Source organism: Leptopilina boulardi, unplaced genomic scaffold, assembly GCF_019393585.1.
Source record: "Leptopilina boulardi isolate dan_hultmark-lab unplaced genomic scaffold, ZJU_Lbou_2.1 LbouV2_305, whole genome shotgun sequence".
In the NCBI taxonomy this organism is placed as follows: Eukaryota; Metazoa; Arthropoda; class Insecta; order Hymenoptera; family Figitidae; genus Leptopilina; species Leptopilina boulardi.
In genome coordinates, this window is record NW_026137869.1 from 1,509,971 (window position 1) to 1,532,636 (window position 22,666).

General features: G+C 30.8%; 1 protein-coding gene across 2 annotated transcripts in view; it reads left to right on the forward strand.

The window, feature by feature from the left end:
* The window catches only part of LOC127283020 (RNA-binding protein Musashi homolog 2), a 99,253-nt gene that overhangs the window by 33,699 nt on the left and 42,888 nt on the right, over positions 1 to 22,666 (forward strand). Inside the window, exons 1-2 of one of the 2 annotated variants that reach the window (XM_051307661.1) lie at positions 16,578 to 16,746; positions 17,047 to 17,321. In XM_051307661.1, coding sequence (XP_051163618.1) covers positions 17,290 to 17,321 — 32 coding nt within the window. In that variant the 5' untranslated portion in view covers positions 16,578 to 16,746; positions 17,047 to 17,289. Of the gene's footprint in view, positions 1 to 2,365; positions 2,484 to 16,577; positions 16,747 to 17,046; positions 17,322 to 22,666 lie in introns of those variants that run through there. The other variant, XM_051307660.1, reaches the window with a different exon arrangement.

Sequence of the window (22,666 nt, forward strand, 5' to 3'; positions counted from 1 at the left end):
TGAAAGCGCGCGACAATGATCCTCTAACTGGGGTCTAAAGGGGGAAGTCCATTAACAGGCATCGTTTTTCATGAATCATTCTTCTCTCTATTTTCCTTTTTATGCGCGCCAACTCTTTTTTTTTTTTTTTTTCTTTTTTGTACATCCTTCGCATGTTTTCTTCAATTCTTTTTTAGCTTCTTCCTCAAGCAATCCTCCGCCCCATTATATCTCATATAGAGGTATTTATTATTATGTGCATTACAATCTGTGCAAAATAATTGAAATATTTTTGCAAAAAAAAAAAAAAAATAATATAAATACTCCTCTAAAGAATTAGTAAAAATATTAATTAATTTCACCGTCCGACAAAATTCAACTTTTTTTTTGACCCACAAAAAAATCCAACATTTTTTGGAAACTAGGACCCAAAAAAAAAATACCCGTGTCTGACCGTTTTGCTAGATCAAGTCATTTGTGGTTTTTAGGGATGAAAACAGCTTCTAAATAAAAAGTGACAAGATATCTTTTAAAAATTATTAATATTTTATAAAACTTGGTATCTGGGGGTTTTCGGGGTCGCTGATTATTAATCTGATGTCAGATTTTCAAAATTTAAAATGGCGGATTCAATATGGCGGTCAACATTTTAAAAAGTTATTAAATTTTTTTTAAACCTTGATATCTAGGGGTTTTTTTGGGTCGCTGATGACGAATCTTATGTTAAATTGTCAAAATTCAAAATGGCGGATATAAAATAAAAAATTAATAACTTTTTAAAAATTTGATCGCCATTTTGGATCCGCCATTTTGAATTTTGAAAATCTGACATCAGATTAATAATCAATGACCCCGAAAACTCACAGATACCAAGTTTTATAAAATATTAATAATTTTTAAATGTTATCTTGTCACTTTTCATTTAGGGGTTGTTTTCATACCCCTAAAAACCACAAACGACTTGATCTAGCAAAACGGCCAGATACGGTTTTCAAAACTTATGATATATCCACTTTTTCTTATGTCGAGAAATTGAAACAAACGACTTTTCTCACTTAATCACTACAGTTAATTTTAAAATAAAAAATTTGTAATAATTTATTTCTATAATAATGTTTATATACTTAAGACGTTTCCTTTTTAATTAAACTTTCTTGCCGATACTATTATAATAATAAAAACACTAAATTCGCCTTAACCTCTCGCACTCAATCGTACTCAGCCTTAGTCGAATCACTGCATTGTTTTCGCGCATGCATTAAATCCTTACAGAAAATATCTGTAGAATTAACAGATTTAGGAACATGTAAAATCTCCAAATCGATGTTAAAGAATTACCAGAAAATTTTTTTCCGTGTAGGAAATAAAATAAAAAAAAATCATAGAAGCGAATTTAATAAATGGAGAATAAAATCGGAAAGAATTCCTAATTAGGAATCTTTCTAAAAGCCTGGATTTTAAAAATTTGTAACCATTGCTATGAAAATCCTCTATAGATATATATATATATATACATGTTCGCGTATTTTAAATATTTCAAGCATGTTTCATACTTTATGTAACAAAATTGCGAACTTTAGAGCGGGGGATAAAGAGAGAAAAGAGGTATCGACATGATGAATGGCAAAGAGAAATATTTATGAACATTTTACGACATTGAGAGAATTATATATATATATAGTAAAACCATAAGTGCCTTTTGCTAAAAGTCTCTTAAATCTCAAAAAAAGAAATTATTTATGAAATATTAGATAACAAAAAATTTATTTTATTCAAATATTGGGTTACTTTATTATCAAATAAATATTTAATTGCATTAAATAATTATTATTTATATATTTTTAAATATATTTATAAATTTGATCTTAACTCTCTTTTTATAAATCCACTAAAATTCATTAAAAAGATAATTAAAAACCATATACCTTTTCAGGGAAATTTGATAACACATGTATATATATAAAGGTAGAGCTTTTTGTATCGAACGACAAAACGTGTTAAAGTTGATCCGGTTGTATTGATGGTTACGATAATGATGTCGCGTTTGGACATGAAGCTCTCTCAAGCAGAGAAGCAGCTGGCTCGTTGGTGGCTGGGCTAATTAGCATCTCGAGAGAGTGAGAGAGAGAGAGAATCGAGACGGATCGATCGTTATACCCCTTATTCTCACAGTTATATTGACTAAAATTTTTAAACATAATTATTAACATAATTCACCTCGATAAATTTTCTGCATTTTATTTTTAAAAAAACTAATAATAAAAGACCCTTTCTTATCTAAATATTTGATATTTTTTTAAAAAATATTTATATTTATTTTTTTAAAAAAAATATGTATTAAAAAGTAAGCTTCCTTTTCTAAGAGAAAATTTTTTTTTTGTTTCAGTGTTCTAGAAGTCCAGTGTCACAGGAAGTAAAACGACGGATAAACATCCGTCGTGAGAAACGATGGCGGCCGCGAGTTTTCCACCTAACTTTCCCAACGTCGGTGTTGTGGAAAACTGGTAAGTGAAAGAAAGAAACGTAATTCAATTTAAAAACTTTTCAGTTTTGTGTGACCAACTACTAGAAAATTAGAAATGAAATTGAAAATAAAATGTGCCCAATAAAGAAATATATAAGGAAAAATAATGAACAAAAAATATATCGAAAAATTAAAATTTAGAAAAAAATAGGATTAATTTTTTTTTTTAATCGGAAAATTAGACATAAATTAGATATGACTTTTGGAGATTGATCACTTTCCCTCCATTTGAATTTTCACTCTATTTCATTATATATAATGTGGATTAAATTGTGTGTATATATATATATGCGCTCTCACGTCCATGAAAATCAAGGCACATGCGTCAAATTCACAGGTTCGCACACACCAGTATATATAATCAAGTGTTTAGAATTAGAACACATTAGTCAAATGAAATACTTAGCTTAGTAAATAATATCATTTCGATTCCTCTACTAAATATTATACTATAATGTTCAAATAATAATAATAATAATAATAATAATAATTCGTGAATTATTTTCAATTTATGACTAATTAAAGTTCCAGCGATCGATAAATTCATTATAGATAATACCTAAAATAATTATTGTGTTATCTGAACTGTTTAAGCGTAAATTAAAGATTCCTTTCAATGAAATAATATGATAAAATAAACTTTTGAAAATTTATTGAATTTTTGAAAATTAAATATTTTGACAATAATTATATATTAATTATTAAAATAATGTGTAATTATTTGTAATTATTTAATATTTGAAATTTGTATATTTTATTTTTTTTTTAAATTAATCATATCGAGAAAATGGATGAAAAACAAACATTAAAATAATAGGATGAATTTTGAGTTTCCCTTTAATATTTTTGTATACAAATTTTCCCCCGTATTATATATATGTAAGAGTTTCTCATTAACTGTATAGTCCACCTGAGTCGCTGTGAGCTTATACAATAATTGGAGTAATAATAAATGACCGCGATATCCTTATCATAGAACATTACAAGGGATACTAAAATTTTCCTTCCTTTAATGTCCATCAATCTTCATTAATTTGTTTAAGTGTATATATCTCTCTGTGCGGTATTGTTATAAACAATTTTTGAAATTCAAATAATTAACTATATTAATAATTTAATTTTTGAATTAAAAATATTAATTTCCTCTCTATTTTAATAATTAAATTAACATCTTCAAAAAGTTCAAAATTGGAAAAAAGTTTATAGTTTTCTTGCGCGTGGGAAATAAATTCCAAGAATTATAGATCTTCTTTAAAACTTGTAAAGAGGAAAATTAACAATTTAGTTTTGAAAACGAAGGAGAGATAATGTAACAATTTTTTTTTCTTCTTTTGGAGTGTGTTATGTATATAAAAAGGAGTCTTGGATATTATTTAACGAGCTCGATTTCTCAAAAGGCGGTGTCCAGAGACCATTTCCGGTCTCGCGTACTCGAATGGACCCGTCGTCGTCGTCGAGTCGCAAAGGGAGCAAATAATTAAATGGCGTTGAAAATGTAACAGGTACCATTGTTGCCAGTTGAGAACCGAGATAGGCCTTCTCTGTAAAGAACGAAAAGCTTTTCGAAAGGGAAGGAAAGTAGGTCTCTCACTTTGCACTTTTGCAGCTTTAATTAAAGTTCTTTCAGAAGAATAGCTTTTGGGAGTCCATGTGTATGTGTATTAGTGTGGCGAAAAATTCTCCAGTTTTTCTCAATCTATATCCTCTTTTCACTATATATATATACACACTATGTGGGCGTTAGAGCGCGTTGTAAAGTGCAAATACTAATGAGTGCCAGTTGCCACGTTCATTTCTTTTTTTCTTCTCTCATTTTTTTTCTTTTTTCCTAAGGAAAAAAATTCCTTTTTTCAAGAAATATTAAAAATAGCAGCTAATTATGTATATTGTATATATTACAAAAAGCGAAGTTTATTATTTTTTCGACGCGCACGAATTACCGATTGATTCGGATGACTTGCGTGCTTTCTCCTACTTTTTCTTTTGTGAGGATTTTTTTTTGTTTTTCTATTTCTTTTTCTTGTGACCTTTCTTATTTTGTTTTCGTGCTGCTGAACCATTTAATGATAAAATTTGCAACGCCCTAGATAACCAAATCGAGCGTATCTTCATACAATTTTGAATTCTATTTTGTTGAATATTATAAATAAATAGAATAGTTAGTGAGAGAGAGAGAGAAAAAAGCGACTTGTAGTTGATAGGAAAAAAAAAAAAAAAAAGTTTTTATACTGAAAGTGCATTTTTCACAAAGCGTGAACTCTTGGAAAGTTTCATTATAGTTATAGCAAAGAGAGAGAGATAGAGGTTCTAATTAATTCAATGAATGTGAAGGAAGAGCTTAATCCAAATTAGAAATTTCAAACCACTTTAATGAAGAGGTTTCTTATATGTATTTAGTTTAATCACTCGCAAAATTCGTTTATAGCATTTTTCGATAATATATTTTTAATTTTACAACGATATATATTTAAAATAGACATTTTAAAATTCAAATTTATATTTAACAGATCTTCTTTATTTTTCGCCTCGTATTTAAAATTCCCTGATTGAAAAGGGAATGGAAAGAAATATATAAATTTATAATCGAAAGGGACCTTAGAAGCAAACAAATTATAGGTTATGTTTACGACAGCTTTGATCTTTGTGTATTATTTATATATATTATTTTTTAGAACAAAACAAACGAAATTTCCACTTTACTGAATTAATTTCTCGGGGAACATTATGTATATTCAACAAACACAGTAATTTCATTTAAAACACAATAGTACATTTAACTGTTTATTCATAGAGAATATTTATATGTGAGTAGATTGTATTTCCTTAAAAAAAGGAAATAAAAATAGATTGTTACACTTATATGATAAAATAACTCTCGTGACCGAATTCCCAACGTGTTTTACAACTTTGTCCATAAAATATACCCTAAAATTCTCTCTCTCTCTCATGTTTCCAAACGGTTTTCACACACGTCGATCTCTAAACACACTTATGTGTGAGAGAAAAATAAAGAGGGGGGGTAAAAAGGTTCAATAAACCCTTGCGACTTTTCTGCTTCTCCTCATCATCGAACTCGATTGACACGATCGCATCATCTCTTCGATAAGTCGCTTTCCCAATGGGAGAAAAATTTTCTCGAGTACCATTAGGCACTTTTCCCTCAATTTGTCGCGACTAGGGACCCCAATGGTCCCCAGATGCTTTTTAATAAACTTCCCCTTTCTCTCTCTCTCTCTCTTCTTTTTTTTCGATCTTTCTCCTTTTTTTTCTTGGCTCCATTTTTTGTTCATCTTCCTCTCGTTTTCTCGTTTATTATCTTTCTCTCTCTCATGGTGCCGATCGATACTATCATATCGGAATATACCACAGAGGGAGAGAGAGAGAGAGAGTGGGTGGTGCACACAGGGATGGCACGACAGGGATTCGGTAACGATCCAACCGTGATATCTCTGCCAGGGCATTCAGACTCGCGTGTGCACACGATTCGGAAATATATATATATATGTATATACTGACTATATATTCTGACCGTGTATATGCAGTCGCGTATCACCTATACATAATGTATGTTTAGAGAGAGAGTATGTTCACGATGAGGAGAACCCGTGTGCCTTGCAGTGACGGTGACTTTCGTCGTTTCTGCTATTGATGTCTCGTCGTGAGAGAGAGAGAGAGAGAAAAGAGAAAAAAAGAAGAAAACGGAACGGCAAAAGAAGCATTCGGCAAAGACCGCGCGACTTACCGATAATCGTTTTGTCCCTGTTTTTCTCATCCCCGAATAAAAAAATACAACCCATCCACCCACCTTTTAGGAGAGAAAAACTCTCTCTCTTTCTCTAAATCCGTAAAGGCGACCCTCTTAACCCCCTGCCCCCCTTCGACCTCTTCTCTATACCAAGTTTCGTCCCTCAAGCTAAACCAGCTCTCCATTTCCGTTATACGGAACGAGAACACGGGACATGACCTCCATCGATCCTTTTTGCCAAGAGACTGGTAATTGGACAATTTTTTTCGACGCTTATATAGTCTCTATCGCGAGAAAGAGAGAGAGAGAGAGAGAGAGAGAGAGAATTGTAAAAATTTTTACTGTCTGAAACATATTCATCGATTTTTTAATTTATAGAAACAATTAAAATTTTAAAATCATTATAGGAAAAAATTTCAGACAGACGCTTCATACACTGTAAAAAGAAGATCTTATTTTCAGATGAGTCTTAAAAAATCAGCGCTAGTAGCTCTAATGGAAATTGCATTTCGTAAATTCAGCAAAGCTACCTTAAAAATGTTGCCTCTTAAAATAAGACCTCCTTTCGGCCTTAAAATAAGATTTTCTTTTTACAGTATAAGGGATCTTAGCTGTAAACAATTTTAGGTTATTTTACTTTTAGTGATAGAACGTCCAAGCGCCCGTCCTGCCGGATGGCTTTTTTGGATGGCCCTATATATATGAGGGTGGTAAAAAGGGAACTCAAAATTTTTTTCTGCCACCCTTTTTTTATTAAAGTAGACGTAAAAACAAAAAAATTCATGCGTTAGACTTTAAAAAAAAAATAATATTAAACCATGTTTCGAAGCCTTCAAACTTTGCATGTTTGCAACAAGCCAAAAAAACAGTTTTTCGTAAATTCACTGTAAAATCTACAAAAACCAATATTTTTCGGTCTAACTACTCTCATTTTCTTCTGAAGCCTTCAAAGAATAAAATGTGATAGTTTATTTTTAAAAAAATTCAGTTTAAATATTTATTTGGATTCGTCAAAAAAACCCTATAAAAACGTCCTTTTTCTTTGAATTCCCTAGACTAGGGATTTTAATTTACAAACTTTATGTTTACATGCGCTAAAAGCTTGTGTTTTTACCTTTCCAACGATATATTTTACTTTTGGATTATCTGAATCCATGTTAATTTTATAAAGCGATTTCGGAGGGACTCACGTGAGTCTTTTTCATCCTGCCGGAAGGCTGTTGGACGTTCTATCATTAGAGTGAAAATATTAAGAGCATCAACTCTTAATACACTGTAAAAAAAAGGAGTTGAATTTCAACTCTCCAGGGGATGCTATAGAAGTCTCACCCATTGGGGAGTTAAAGCAAAGGGAGTTCAGATTAGGGAGTTCAACTTTAACTCCTTACACGAGTTGAAGAATATGATCATCCATTATAAAATAACTCAAAAGGGAGTTGATACTGAACTCCCTTCCACTATTGGTTAACTCCTTTTTCGAGTTGATTTTTAACTCGAAATATCGAACTCCCAACTCCTAGTGCTGTTAACTCCTTAAATTTTTTACAGTGTACAAACCACTGATGTTTAAATCTTCATTTGATCCAAAATATTTAAATAAAAATCAGTAATAGAAGCAGGCACAAAGCAGTTTTTGTAATTCAGGACTTTCTTTTGTTTTAAAATTCAGGTCAAAAATGGGCTGTCATGGAAACGGTTGTTATGGCAACAGTTGCTATGTAAACAACTACCATGGAAACTGTTGTCATGAAAATGGTTGCTATAGTAACGGTTGCTATAGTAACCGTTGTTATAGTAATCATTGCTATGGAATCAGTTGCTATGGTAACGGTTGATATGGCGATTGTTGCTATAGTAACGGTTTCGGCCCTGAGCCACGAAACCCTAAAAATTGATATTTATTTTACATAATTAAAATTGAACATAAACTAAAAAATTTTTTGCAGCTAAGGTCCCTTAGCGTCACAATATATTGTCATTCTTCTCAAATTGTAAAAAAAAAAAGATTTTTCTTCCAATTTTCCATTCCTTTACGGCATAGAACTACCAGCAAATACGGTGCAGGTTTAATGTTACATCGTAAAGTGTGCTAGAAACGTGGTTCGAGATCGAAATTTTACGTTAGCCCCTTTCGTCCCATATTTTCTCGCACTATATATGTGTATACACCGGAAGAATAGAGTAAAACAGAGAATACTGTTTCTATATAAAAGAATAGAAGGGGTAATTCATGGAGACTAAGATTTTGTCTTTTTTCTTTTTTTTTATTCTATATAAGAGAATGAGAGGAAACAATATAGTGGAAGGGGGTGGGGAATTTTGTTCTTGACGGTTTTATGTGAATTCTCTCTTTTCCATGTACAGTGTATAAACTCTGGAAATATATATATATATATATTGTATATATATGTATAGGGGAATAAGAACGCACGTCTGACGTGAACGCGTCCTCTACCACTTGCTTCATCGTGTGCCAACTGCGACGAGAATTTCAGAATGAGAAAAGCTGTTGTGTTGACGTATTTTGAGGGGGCGGTTGATGGTTGAGGTAAATCTCTTCTACCTCGATAACACTCAAGTCTTATTGACCTATACAGTAAATGTTTATTTAAACGAATTTATTAAGTTGAATTTTCATATACTTTGCTCTAAATCTTTATTAAAATCTGACATTTTTATATGACAGTGCGTCAGCAATTTTCATTTATTATCAATTTAAATTTAACTATAAATATTCATATTTTATGAAATGTATAAATATATAAATTTAACCAAATTTTCAATTAAGTTAAACCAATGCACTTTACTTTTAGAAAATTCGATCAATCAGTAAACATTTTAAATTAATTTTCTGTGTGTTATATATATTTCGTTTTATATTTTCATATAGTGTGTTTTTATGGTTATTTAAAAATTGGATTTTAAATCACTTTATGTGCGCACTAGTAGCTAGGCCGATATCATATTTTCTAGGATAGGTTTAATCTTTTTTTTCCCCTATCATACTCACTTTTTTCTACAAAGTTTATAGTGTAAAAAAAATTTTGCAATTTCTTACAACATTACCAAAGGAGACAAAAAACTTCGTAAATTAAAATTTTGTAATTAATCGTCAATACCAAAAGAGTATCAAGAGAAAATTACTTTTGAAAAAAGGGGCACTTTTTAATAGGACCGACACAGCATCCGACGTACAATGGACCAAAGTGGACAAAATAGTATTTGAAAATTTTAATTTTCGAGATAAAATCTCCGAAATAGTATGAGAGTTATCTCCAGATAGTGCTCTATAAAAAAATGTATGGGATAACTTTTGGATAGGACCAACAGCATCCGACCTACAATGGACCAAAGTGGATAAAATATTTTGGAATTAAAATTTTTGAGATAAACTCTCCGGAGTAGTATAAGAGTTATTTATCTATACAAAATATATGGAGAACTTATTGATAGGACCAACAGCATCCGACCTACAGTGGACCAAAGAGGATACAAAAATTTCAAAATTTTTAATTTTCGAGATAAATTTTTGGGAAGAGCAGGAAAGTTATCCGCAGATAGTGCTCTACAAAAAATATATATATCAATTTTTGAATGGACCAACAGCATCCGAGGTACAATATGAACCAAAGTAGAGAGAAAATTCCGAAATTTAAAATTTTCGATATAAAATTTCCAGAATAGGAGAAAAGTTATTCCCAGATAGTGCTCTACAAAAAATGTATTGGTCAATTTTGATAGAACACACAGCATCCGACCTACAATGGACCAAAATTTTTAATTTTCGAGATAAACTCTGCGGAATAAAACAAGTTCTTCACAGATAAGTATACAAAAAATGTATGGTGACTTTTTCGTAGCATCAACAGCATCCAAGCTACAATGGACCAAAATGGACAAAAATTTTCGAAATTTTAAATTTGCTAGAAAAAATCTCGAGAATATAGCAAGATAGTGCCCTACAAAATCTTTTTATAAGTATCTACCATATACATTTGTTTGGAAAATTAGAAAATAAACTATCGCATAGAGAGAGAAATAACAACATATAAATAACAGAAAGATAGCTTTGGTAATTAGGTTCAGTGCTTCGCGTATTGAATCGATAAATCGCTGATGTACGAGTGTAAAAGGTCGCCAATATTATTTTGGCAAGATTCCAATTACCATTGAATCAACTGTAGATGATAATAAGTACTATACCGTAGATCGCGCATGTTCATTAATCACATGCATAGATTCCACATCAGGTATTAAATACATTTTGTGCTGGAATTTCATTCGTATAGATTTCTGACAATCATTTCAAAGTATACATTGATTGTTCATATATAGTATGTTTCATTCCTTCTCTTCACTCAGTGATTTTTATTGCGAGAATAATTAAAATTTAATTGATTTTGATTGAATTTTGATACAATTTTTATTCGGTTTAATACTAAAATTTAATTTTAATTTGAAATAATTAAATTATATGTATATAGGTATTTGTGAAGTTGGAAAAATAAGATGACATTATGAGAATTAAATTTGCAAATTAAATTAAAAATTTTCTTCAAATTGACTGTATAAAAGCGGAAATGATACATTAGTGTGTTACATAAGCGATTAACGAGACATCCATTACGGAGGCCTTCCTATATACCGTAAATATATCGCAACAAGTCTGCGCAGTGCTAATGATAGAATCTTCATTCTGGCGAGGGCATCAACGTTCTCAGAATCCAGGGTATTCCCCCACAATATTTGCAAGACCCTTCCGGTTTTTTTTTCGGAATAAATTTTTTTTTTCGATTTGAATTTTTCTAAAATTTGTTAGTTTTATAAATTATTTCTCTCAATATACGTATATTTTGCATATATTTCATTGCCTTAAATTTTCAAGTTCAACAACTTTCCTTAATTGCAATAGTGTCACTCACGTAAAAATAGCAGAAAACTTAACTTGACAGAAATTATAATAATTCTTAAAAAATACTTAGTCCATTAACATAACCTCAAACTAAACAGTTATTTTTATAAGTAAAATAAATTTCATCAAATTTTTATAAAATAAATTTTAAATATGTTTTTAGTTCTAAAAACTATTTTTTAGTTTGAGATTACTTTTATCATCATTTTATTAAATAGTTATGTTGAAAAAATCAAATTTGGTACACTTGAGAAATTTTGCCCCTTATAGATATAAATAAAGAGAATCTTATCGACGCATAGAATCAGATAACAGATTCAGGAGTCTTCGAATTTAGGGATCAGACACAGTCAATATTCACCGCAATTCAAATTATTATCCGGATCTATTTATCGCGAGCTGGTCGCGCATTGAATAGGGATTTATGTCTGTGTGTGTGTTGGTGATGGTGCGCGCGCGAGTTCAATATTGCAAAATCCACCACCAACATCGCAATGTATCTAGAATTTCAAGAAGCGAAATGGTATCAGTTATCGATGAGAAGAATATCGAAAGGAATTTCAGTTATATATTTCATTTTCCCAAAAATAGTGTGTGTTATATATATATATTTTTCTCCATTTTGATTATATAAACATCTATATATTTCTATACCATTTTCTTTTTGCATTTTATTTTCTTGTCTTTTTTTTTCACTCTTTCAAAAGAAAAAGAGTGTGTTCACATCGACGAAAATTTACAGTTTCAAAAAATTTATAGCTTCAATTTCCGAGATGTTTAAGCGCTCGCCAAGAAATTGTCGACTATCGGCGGGTTCTCCTCTCACGTATATATATATATATAGAGAGAGAGAGACACACACATATTAACGGTTTTCCTTTAGCTAAATGTGATAATGGAGTAGCAAACAACGCGTAAGTGCATTGCACATTTAGGTATGATAATGACCTTGAAATTTGAATATATTGAGATAGGACACGTGCTCTTCTTGTTCACGAGATTCATTCTCCCGCGAGTTTATGGCAAATGAGATAAAGCCTTATTTTATTATAACCGGTAAAAATTCATGAACAAAAAAAAAAAATTGACAATATATTTTCCATTGAATTATAATTTATATAATGTTAAAACGTAGAGAAAAAAATAGATTAAAATTTTTGCAATAAAATGACCATGTTTAGATTTGTTTGAAAATAGAGAGAGAGAAAAAGACTGTTAAAACAATAGCAGCAAGCTTTGATGAGGAGAAAAAGCTTGCAGGATGCGTTGTCAACAACCCTTGGTAGTTTAAATTACTCGAACTGTGTGTGCAAGACTATGGTTTACTTCCTGGCCTTTGTTCGATCACACACAGTATATCGTAATATATAAAGAATATATATATCGACGAGTGTGATAGAAATTCCGTTTTGCTTTTATTTACAAAAAAGAAAATTTTAATTTTCTTCCTTTTTTTGATCAGCAAAAGAAGAGAAATTTATTAAATAAATTTTGATCTATTTGAAATTATTGCTCACGTATCGAATTTGAATGCGCACTTTGGACGTCTTAGCAAACCGCGAGACTCGCTTGGAATTTGAATTATTAATTCGCATGCCGACGAAGATAGCCGCAAACTATGCTTCCAAAATTCATATACATATACATAATAATAATATTAAATCATGAACTAAATTTTTTTATTAATTGCCGATGAAATTTATTTTTCGTAAATTGAAAAGCGTATAACAATATAATATGTTGGTATATATATATATGTTTATATATATATACAGCGAGGAAACTAAAAGCTTTTATCGGTGAATAATAATCACTCGAGTGTGGTGGCTTGATAATATTAATTTTCTCACCACACACCAACGCTGTGTATTCGCAGTAGACTGTGATGTCGATATAAACGTATTTTCCATCCCTTTCAGCTTCTCTTTCATCCATATATATATATATAGAAGCCTATATTTCTCTTTTCACATATATAGCGTCACAATTTGTCTAGATACTTTTGCTCTTTGGAGAGCGCAGGTGGCATAAACGAAATCGCAAATAAGCCTCAGGGCTGTTGTCGAGAATTTTCTTATATATATTTATACATCCTTCGCAAGAGCTTTTCAAGCATTTTCAAAATCTGGTATGTAAATGATTCAAGGTCACGCACTAATGGATTTATCTTCTTCGTAAATTACTATACTTGATGCTTGACCAACTTTTTGAATTATCCACTGGTTTAGGTCCAATCTTTTTTTTTTTTTTGCAATTTCGCAGAGAAACAAATTCACAGAAAATTAAAAGGCATTAAAATAAGCAGCAACGCTTATTATTTTAATTCAATTTTGCTTATTTTAATCCATTTTGTTTTAGTATTGTAAATTGGAAATGATAAGCGTTGCAGCTTATTTTAATACCTTATAATTTTCTGTGTTATTCACAATTTTCTGAGGCTCTCAAATTGAGATCATAAACAGCATTAAAACGTTGCATTATTAACAATTTGATACACTTTATGCGTCTCAATTTGAGATCCTCAAATACTGTGTTATGCTTCAAGAAAATATTTATTTGATTAATATATAGTAAAATAATTGTAAAGTAAATTTTTTTTCATGTGTACTAATGGTGTCATATCCAATAGTAATTCAATCTATATATATGTGACTCGAAACGTAATTTTTATTTCCACTTTAAATTGTATAATAGACATGTTTTATATACGTCTATATCTCGTTCTTTATTAGAAACTATAAATTTTGAATTGCTTCGAATTTCAAGTAGAAACTATGAACCTTTCAAATTGTCATTATACCCATCAATGTCAATTGAGTTTTCATGCTCAATGTTCAAATCTATATTAACAATGTCTATTTTAATACACTAGAATTATTTAATTTGCCGCCTCATATAAATTTCACAAATTTTGAAATGAATTTTTAATTTTATAAAAATAGCATCTATATTTTTTATATTTCTATATTATGTTGGGGTATAAATATTTAGTACCATTTATTGAAATCTATAAAGAGTGTCATATAAAAAAAAAAAATTCAAATTTTTTGTTGTGAATTTCAGTTCGATTGAATATTTCGTTTATAGAGGAAGCGTATACGTCATATATTCCATATGCATTTGGTGCGCATAAGAATTTGCATAGCTGTTGTAATAATTTTCAAAAACCTATTATAGATGCTCAATGTTATTCTCACACTCGCTTTCATATCATATATATGTTTTGCGCTCGTCGTGGAGGTCGTAATGTATATATACATATATATATATATTACGCACATTTTCCCTTTGCATTCTGCATAAATCAAATTCTGTCAAAATAAATCATTATAATTTTAAAATTATATCTTGCCGTAGTTTCTATAAATACAGAAAGGGATATTATATTATTAATATATTTGAATGAAAGTATCTTTGAAATGTTTGTTAAAGAGAAACATGAATGAATTATCGTAAAAATATATATCAATTTAGATACATTTTTTTTTTGTCTATAGAGTCATTTTATTGTTTTCCCATCGTATATAGATAAAATTAAAACTTGGATTTTGTACTTAAAATCAATGTTACATGTTTGCTTAGGCTTTTCTTCTATAGTTTAGAAAATAGATAAAAAAGGAAAATAAATTTTGTAATTTTGCTCATATCAACCTATAAAGTTTAAGACACATGATATACATTTGTTTGAAAAAAATTCTCTTCATTTTTTTTTTTAATTCTCTTCTTCCCATATTCGAAACATGATATTACCCTGAGTAATTCTACCCTTTTAGCAAGGATTTCGACTTCCGATTTCCGCTACCGGATACATTGAACCGAACTTACCTCGACACACGAATCTCGTCTTTGCAAAAAAATAAAAAAAAATTACTGAATTTCTCAATGCGAATAGGATCCCATATATCAATAACAAATTGTCGAACTTACTAATTTTAGCTGCTAAGTAGTTATAACTGATTTACAAAAATAGTCCAAAAATGTTTGCTACGCACGGAAAAAAATAAAAAGGTAATTTTTACTAGAAGTATAAAATCTAAACTGTCCGGAATTTCTGCTCCAAAAATATTCTAACTGAAAATTACCTCAAGAAATAGTAAAATCTCCGTTAAAAATTACTATTTAGCAATAAGCAAAAATTGTCAGAAATGCGGATATTAGATTTTACTTAGTAGTATAGTAAAAATTACATTTTTTCCTTTTTTCTCCTTGTAAAATAGGAACAGCGAACAAATTTGCTATACACTGGAAAAAGATTTACCTGGAACAGCGAAACGTTTAACTATACTATCTAAATTTGAATTAGTAAAAATGTTTACTAATTTAAATATAGTGACTCACTTTTTGCTTTAGAATTAGTTAAATTTTACATAATTTTTAGTAAAATTTACTAATAATTAGTAAAATTTTACTAATTCAGAAGCAAAAAGTGAGTCACTAATTCAAATTAGTAAAGTTTTTTACTAATTCAGATTTAGAGAGTATACTATAGCAAAAGTTTTACATGTTTCAGTTAAATCTTCCCGTGAAGAAATTTTGCCAGGGCCCACAATGGGGTCAGATTAGACTGCCCTATTAGGGAATGAAACGCCGCGCCTAACGTGTCCCTAATTAGAAAAATCCACATTTTCTAGACGCGCCCTGATTTGGCCTTGATCAGGTGTGGCGTTTCAATTTCTACTAGGGCCCTGCTAGGGCAATTTCTACATGGATTTCGCTATTCTAGTGAAACATTTCGCTGTTTCAGGTAAATATATTTTTTTTTTAATTAAATATTAAATTTAAATTCAAAATTTAAAAAATAGAATTCGCTGTCGTGGCAAATAATTTGGGTAATTAATTTTAATTTCCAAAAAAAAATTGGAAATAATTGAAAAATATATAAAATATTTATTTAAAAAATAAATTAATTCACGTGAATTATAAATTTATTGAAAACTGCAGTGTATAAACTAATGAGCACCACTGTAAGGATCGAGCGCCATCCGAAGAGATCATACTTGAAGGTTCAAACACTCCCGATCCCAAAGGGTACAAAAGGTACATTAGTACGTATGCCGGCCACGCTACAAGAGAGGGCGCCATCTTCTCTCGCCGGGTCTCTCTCTCCCATTCCTCCCTCTCTCTTTCTCTCTCTCTCTCTCTCGCTCTCTCTGTTAGAACCACCATCGACTCGACAACCAAACTCCCTCTCTCCCCCCCACCCCCATCCTCTCTCCTTTTCGTCTCGTCGCGATGTCACGACATCCTTTTCCCTCACGCACCTCTGCCTTGCACGATTTCATTCTCCATCTCTCTTTCTCTCCCTCTCTTCGTTCCGTCTCTCACTCCTCCCCTGCCCCTTCTCCTCACTCTTTCTCTCTCTCTCCCTTACATTTTGTTGGCTTCCTTCTCCCCCCGACACCGGTGGGCCGGCGAGCCACAGCTGCTGCACGGACAGAGACGCCGATCACATTGCTCGCAGTTGGTTTGCGCGTTGCTGTCATTGCAGAGAAAAAAAATTTATTCTTCGTCAATTATTATTTTTTTTCAAACAAAAAAACAATCTGCATTTGACAAAAATATAATTTCGTGTTTAGTGTTTTTTTTGTGAGTGTTATTGATAAATTATTGTCAATTATTGTTCCCTGTTTTTCTGTCTTTCTCTCTCTCTCTCTCTCTCTCTTTCACTCTTCCCCTGGTGTATGTGTCTGCGTCCCTTGATCTGTCTCTTTTGTTCGTTCAGCACAAGCCGCTATTCATTGTTAAAGAGAGTGAGAGAGAGAGTAATAGCGTCTTGTAAAAAACGAAATCTCAAGGGACAGAGAGAGAGAGAGGGAGAGAGAGAGAGAGAGAAAAAAAGAGAGCCGGTCGACGACACCTTGAGTGTTTTGTTTCATGTTATTACAGTTGTGGGTGTTTTATTGGTATTTGTGAGATCGTTGGTGTGACCTGCGCCCGTGACCTTGGACTTGGATGTCCAGTGTTCACGTCGACTTTGGAAGGATATCAAAAAGAAAAAGTTATTTTGGAAGAATAATAAATATATTTATACAATTGAGAACACACTGGCTATCTATAGGAGGAAGGGAATTTAGTGGTAGGCACGCCGGGTCCCACTTGTCAGGATCCTGGAAGTAAAGGCGTCACGGGATGTTTCCTTACACAACCTTTCCGGCAGTTGGGTAAGCGAATGAATTTTTCTTTATTTTAAAGAGGAAAAATTAAAAAAAATTTTATTCCTATCGTGAGGTCATTAAAAACTCATTCCTGTTAATTGTTATATTAAGATTAGTGGGAAATTTTATTTCTATATCTTTGGAATTTTAGAAGAATCGCTTTTCAGGTTGGTATTTCATATACCTGATGTTTTTATGTATGCAATGGGTTTATGTTACTAAGGGATACTGTCTGTGTATGTGTGTGTGTACATTCATAACATGATATTTTGCTGATTCTCATTCTTGGAAACGTTACAATTACAGTTGTATAATGTGTAATTTTTTTATTGCACTCAATAATTATCGCTTTAATATTAAACAATTGGATATATGTAGGAAAAACGGGTTTTGATACTTGACAAAATTTATAATTTCCATAGTTCTCATTATCTAAAAAAGAGATTTTACTTTATTAGGTTAAAATTTGAAAGTAAGAGCATAAAATCTTATTCACAGGAACAGAAACATATTTCTAATTTAGTTATAATTAACTAATTTAATATTAATTTAATAATATATGTATGAATAATTTATATATGAATTAATAATTCATTTCTGAATAATTGGTATTTTTTTAAATAAAGAATTCTTAATTTTCACACAGAAAAAATAAATTCTAAATAAAAAAAGGAAAGAATACATTTTATTTTTACTAGAAAAATTAAACAAAAAGTAATGAATTATATGCAAAAAAAAAATCTAGCGATATGTTTCACTAAAACAGGGAAAATTTTCGCTATTCTAAAGAAATATATCGCTATTTCAGAGAAACTTATCGCTGTTTCAGGGGAAGATTTTTTTTGTGTGATAAAATTATTTTTGTTTGTCAGAAGTGTGTTTCTTATATTAAAAATAAAATTTATGAATTTTATTTGTTAAATAGAAGCAAAAAAATATTAAATTTAACTATTCATATAGAATAATTTGTTTCAATAGAGAAAAATTTCGTGGAGAAATAATATATAATTATTACAAATGTTATTATCTATATTATTGTTATTGTGTCAATAGAATAAAATCCATTGATATTTGTAAACTGCAATTATATATATATATATATATATATAGATAACGTTTGATTGTGGAAATTATTATTGTTCACAATAAACAAATATATAAATAAAATAACATTTCATTTTATATATAAACATGCAATTACAATTTTCCATTCTGTGTGTGTGTGTGTTTTCTCTCAAATGCAAGAAAGTTAAATACCATTAAACTTTGTTGTATATATACATATATGTACACGATGCGCATTCAAATTTTTTTTTTTTTCAATTTTCCTCTACAAATTAATTAAACTCGCTTTGAGTACTTCGATCGATATACGGGTAGATGACGTGATTGTAGAAAGTAGTAATTAATTTAATCTTTGTGACCACTGAAACAAAATGTTTTACTAAATTTTTTTTTTTTTTTTTTTTTTTCATGTAAAGTCTAATTAACATTTAAAGCTTTGTTAATAGTAATTGTATTTCATTTGATGACCTGGCAGTTTAACGAAAACTACTCTCGAAACGGATAGGTTAAATAAAGTTAACAAGCATTGCTTGTAACAGTTTTCCAAACAAGTTAGTCTAGTTTGAAAACTGGTAGGATGAAATATTATTAGAATCGGATTTTGATTATCCATTTAAAACGCTTTCTAAACTTGCTGTCTTTCTTATTTTTACCTAAAAAAAAAAGAAAATATTTGTAAAATAATTAAAATAACTATATAAGAAAATTTTTGCATTGAAAAATATTTATATTTCATCAAAATATTGTTTGGATATTTTTTTAGGTTTGTAATTTTTGTTAAAAACTTTCATTGGTAGTACAGATGGTATAATAATAATAATAATAATAATAATAATTGTCGTCTTTCTTAGTTTTAAACATTTTCTTTTTCAAAAAGAGTTCAAGGCGTATAAACTTCTGCACTTTTAAATGAGGATTTTTTTTTCCCTTTAATTTAAATCAGAGAAATCATTTTGTCCTTGAAGTGAAATTCTTGGACAAATTTAATTAGCTTGCTATCTACTTATAAATCATGGAATATTTTCAGTCGCAAGTTTATTTTATATATATATATTTTTTTTATGGCAGTATAACAATGATTAAATGCAAACAAAAAAAAATACAAAAAATTCCTGAAATTGTTCACTCAAAGAGCAAAAGAATTTAGGTATTTTTTCAGATATTTACGTATACCTCACATTCTAAAATACATTTGTTTCGAACATATTATGGCCTCCTTTTTTTTGGTAGACTTCCGGAATTTATGTTCAATATTTATTTTCAATTTGTTTTTTTTTTAAATAATAAACTGTATATACCTGAGAAGTATTTGTATTTTCAATTTTGTTTTTATAAAAATAAAATATTTTTATTAAGTGAAATAGAATTTTCCACCTAATTATAAAGAATTAAAAATGAAAATTTTTTAAAAATTGTTGCATAAATTTGAAATTCAAGACCCGGGAAATTGAAATCAATGCGGTTTCGAGCTGGGAGGTGGTGTGTGTGTATGCGTTGTTTGATGCGTAGGACGTAGGGAAAGTTTATCCGGATATATAGGAGCCCTGGAGTTTTACAACTGGCTTGCTTTGTTCTCCAGTACTGCCTCCTCCTCCTCCTCCTCTTGCACCACACCACTTGTCTGAGTTCTCTTTCCAGACTTTATATCTATAGTCTATATACTCCATAATATCCGCTTACTGGGCGCAGCGTCTCGAGACATAGCCTCACTTCTCTCTCTCTCTCTTTCTATCTCACTCACTCGATTTTTTAGCAAAGAGAAGAAAAAAAAAATCGCGATTCTTTTCTCTCAATTCTCACTTCTCTCATTTCGTGATGTTTTGGAGTGGCTTCAGAAATGGGAACAAAGAAGAAGGAAAAAAGAGACGACGACGTCGTCGTCATCGTCAGGAGCCACCGAAGGCGAAGGTTATAGAGATGAGGTTGCACTCGCGGGAGAGACAACAACCGGAGAATTCGAGCTACGCGTGGATCTCGGAGAAACTGTCTCGCGGCGTTTGCCTCATCCCTTCCACGTGGTTCTGTCATTTTCTTTTTTTTCTCTTTCACGCCCACTCTTTGCTTTTAAGCCCCTTTTCTCTCTCTCTCTCTCTCCTTATTCTCTTCCATATTCGTTATATATTTTTCTTTGTTCTTCTTTATCCTTTTTCTGTTCTATCTTGTTCTCCGTGCTTCTTATTCCCCTTTTTTATCATCTCTTCTATCTGTTAAGATTTTGTACTCCTTTTCGTCTTTTGTCTTTTCTTTGTATTTTTTTTTCTTTTCCTCTTTTTATTTTTACTCCTCTCCTCTAAAATTTTACAAATACATCCCTTTCTATTCCTTTTCTTCTTCCTTTTCCTCCACATTTTTCTCATATTTTTTTTTGTCTTTTCCTCTTTCTATTTTTAATCCTCTTCTTTAAAATTTTACACTCCTCACATCCCTTTCGTTTCCTTTTCCTCTTCTTCTTGTTTTTCTTGCATTCCCTCTGTCTTTTTTTTATCCTATTGCTCCTTTCCTCTAAAATATTTACACTCCTCACATCCCTTTTTTCATTTTCTTCCTTTTCCTCCTCTTCCTCTTTATTTTATCCTATAGCTCCTTTCCTCTAAACAATATTCTCTAATAATATTTACACTTCTCACATCCATTTTTCATTTTCCTTCTCATCTTCCTCTTTTTTATCCTATAGCTCCTTTCCTCTAAAATATTTACTCCTCACATCCTTTTTTTCCTTCTTTTTTTTCTTCCCTTTCTTCTTCTTATTTTTCTTCCTTTTCCTCCTCTTTCTCTTTATTTTATCCTATAGCTCCTTTCCTCTAAACAATATTCTATAATAATATTTACACTTTGCACATCCATTTTTCATTTTCCTCCTCATCTTCCTCTTTTTTATCCTATAGCTCCTTTCCTCTAAAATATCTACTTCTCACATCTTTTTTTTCCTTTATTTTTTTCTTCCCTTTCTTCTTCTTGTTTTTCTTCCTTTTCCTCCTCTTCCTCATTATTATTTTATTCTATAGCTCCTTTCCTCTAAACAATATTCTCTAATAATATTTACACTTCTCACATCCATTTTTCATTTTCCTCATCTTCCTCCTCATCTTCCTCTTTTTTATCTTATAGCTCCTTTCCTCTAAAATATCTACTCCTCACATCTTTTTTTTCCTTTATTTTTTTCCCTTTCTTCTTCCTGTTTTTCTTCCTTTTCCTCCTCTTCCTCTTTATTTTATCCTATAGCTCCTTTCCTCTAAACAATATTCTATAATAATATTTACACTTCTCACATCCATTTTTCATTTTCCTCCTCATCTTCCTCTTTTTTATCCTATAGCTCCTTTCCTCTAAAATATCTACTCCTCACATCTTTTTTTTCCTTTATTTTTTTCTTCCCTTTCTTCTTGTTTTTCATGACACTGAAGTTACCAACGTTGAATCGCCGAAAAGAATTTTTTTTTCCTCAGATTGAATATTTCCCCGCCTTGGTTAAGGATTTTTAGTGTTTAAGGATGTATTTGGGATCAAAATAAAGAAGTTTAAATTTTAAAAAATTGGTTCTTGGGCCTTTAAACTAAACTGAAAACGAAAAATTCGTTCGTTGATTCGACGTATCAACGTGGGTAACTTCAGCGTCATTGTTTTTCTTCCTTTTCCTCCTCTTCCTCTTTTTTTATCTTTTAGCTCCCCTCCTCCTAAACTTTTACACTCTTCACATCCCTTTGTTTTCCTTTTCTTCTTCTTTTTTATCCTTTAGCTCCTCTCTCCTAAAATTTTACACTCTTCACATCCCTTTCTTTTCCTTCTTTTTTTTCTTTTTCTCTTCCTCTTCGTCTTTTTTTTCTTTCGCCTTTTTTGCTTCTTCTTTTCCTAATGTTCTCCCTCTACTCCCTAATTTATTTTATTTCTCCTCCTTTCATTTCCCTCATTTTCGCCTTTTGCTTCTCTTTTTTCCCTCTTCTCCTTTTTTTTTGAATCTCCTCACTTGAAATTTTTGCTCTCATTTCTCTTTCCTTCTAAATTGTGACGTCGATCAAAAGTTAGGTACCACTTGTAAATGGCGCGCACTCGTTTCGAGGACGTCGATGAGAAAAAGATAAAACGAGAGAGAGAGAGAGAGAGAGAGAGAGAGAGAGAGAGAGAGAGAGAGTATTGAATTTTCGTCCAGTCGTTAAATATTTCTTCTATATCCCTGTCAAGAAACATAAACCGATAATCTATCAAATGTCCTTTTCACGTATACCAGTATAAATAGTCGATTTCTCATTACAGCAAAAAGATATATACTTTACTTTGTTGTTGTTGTT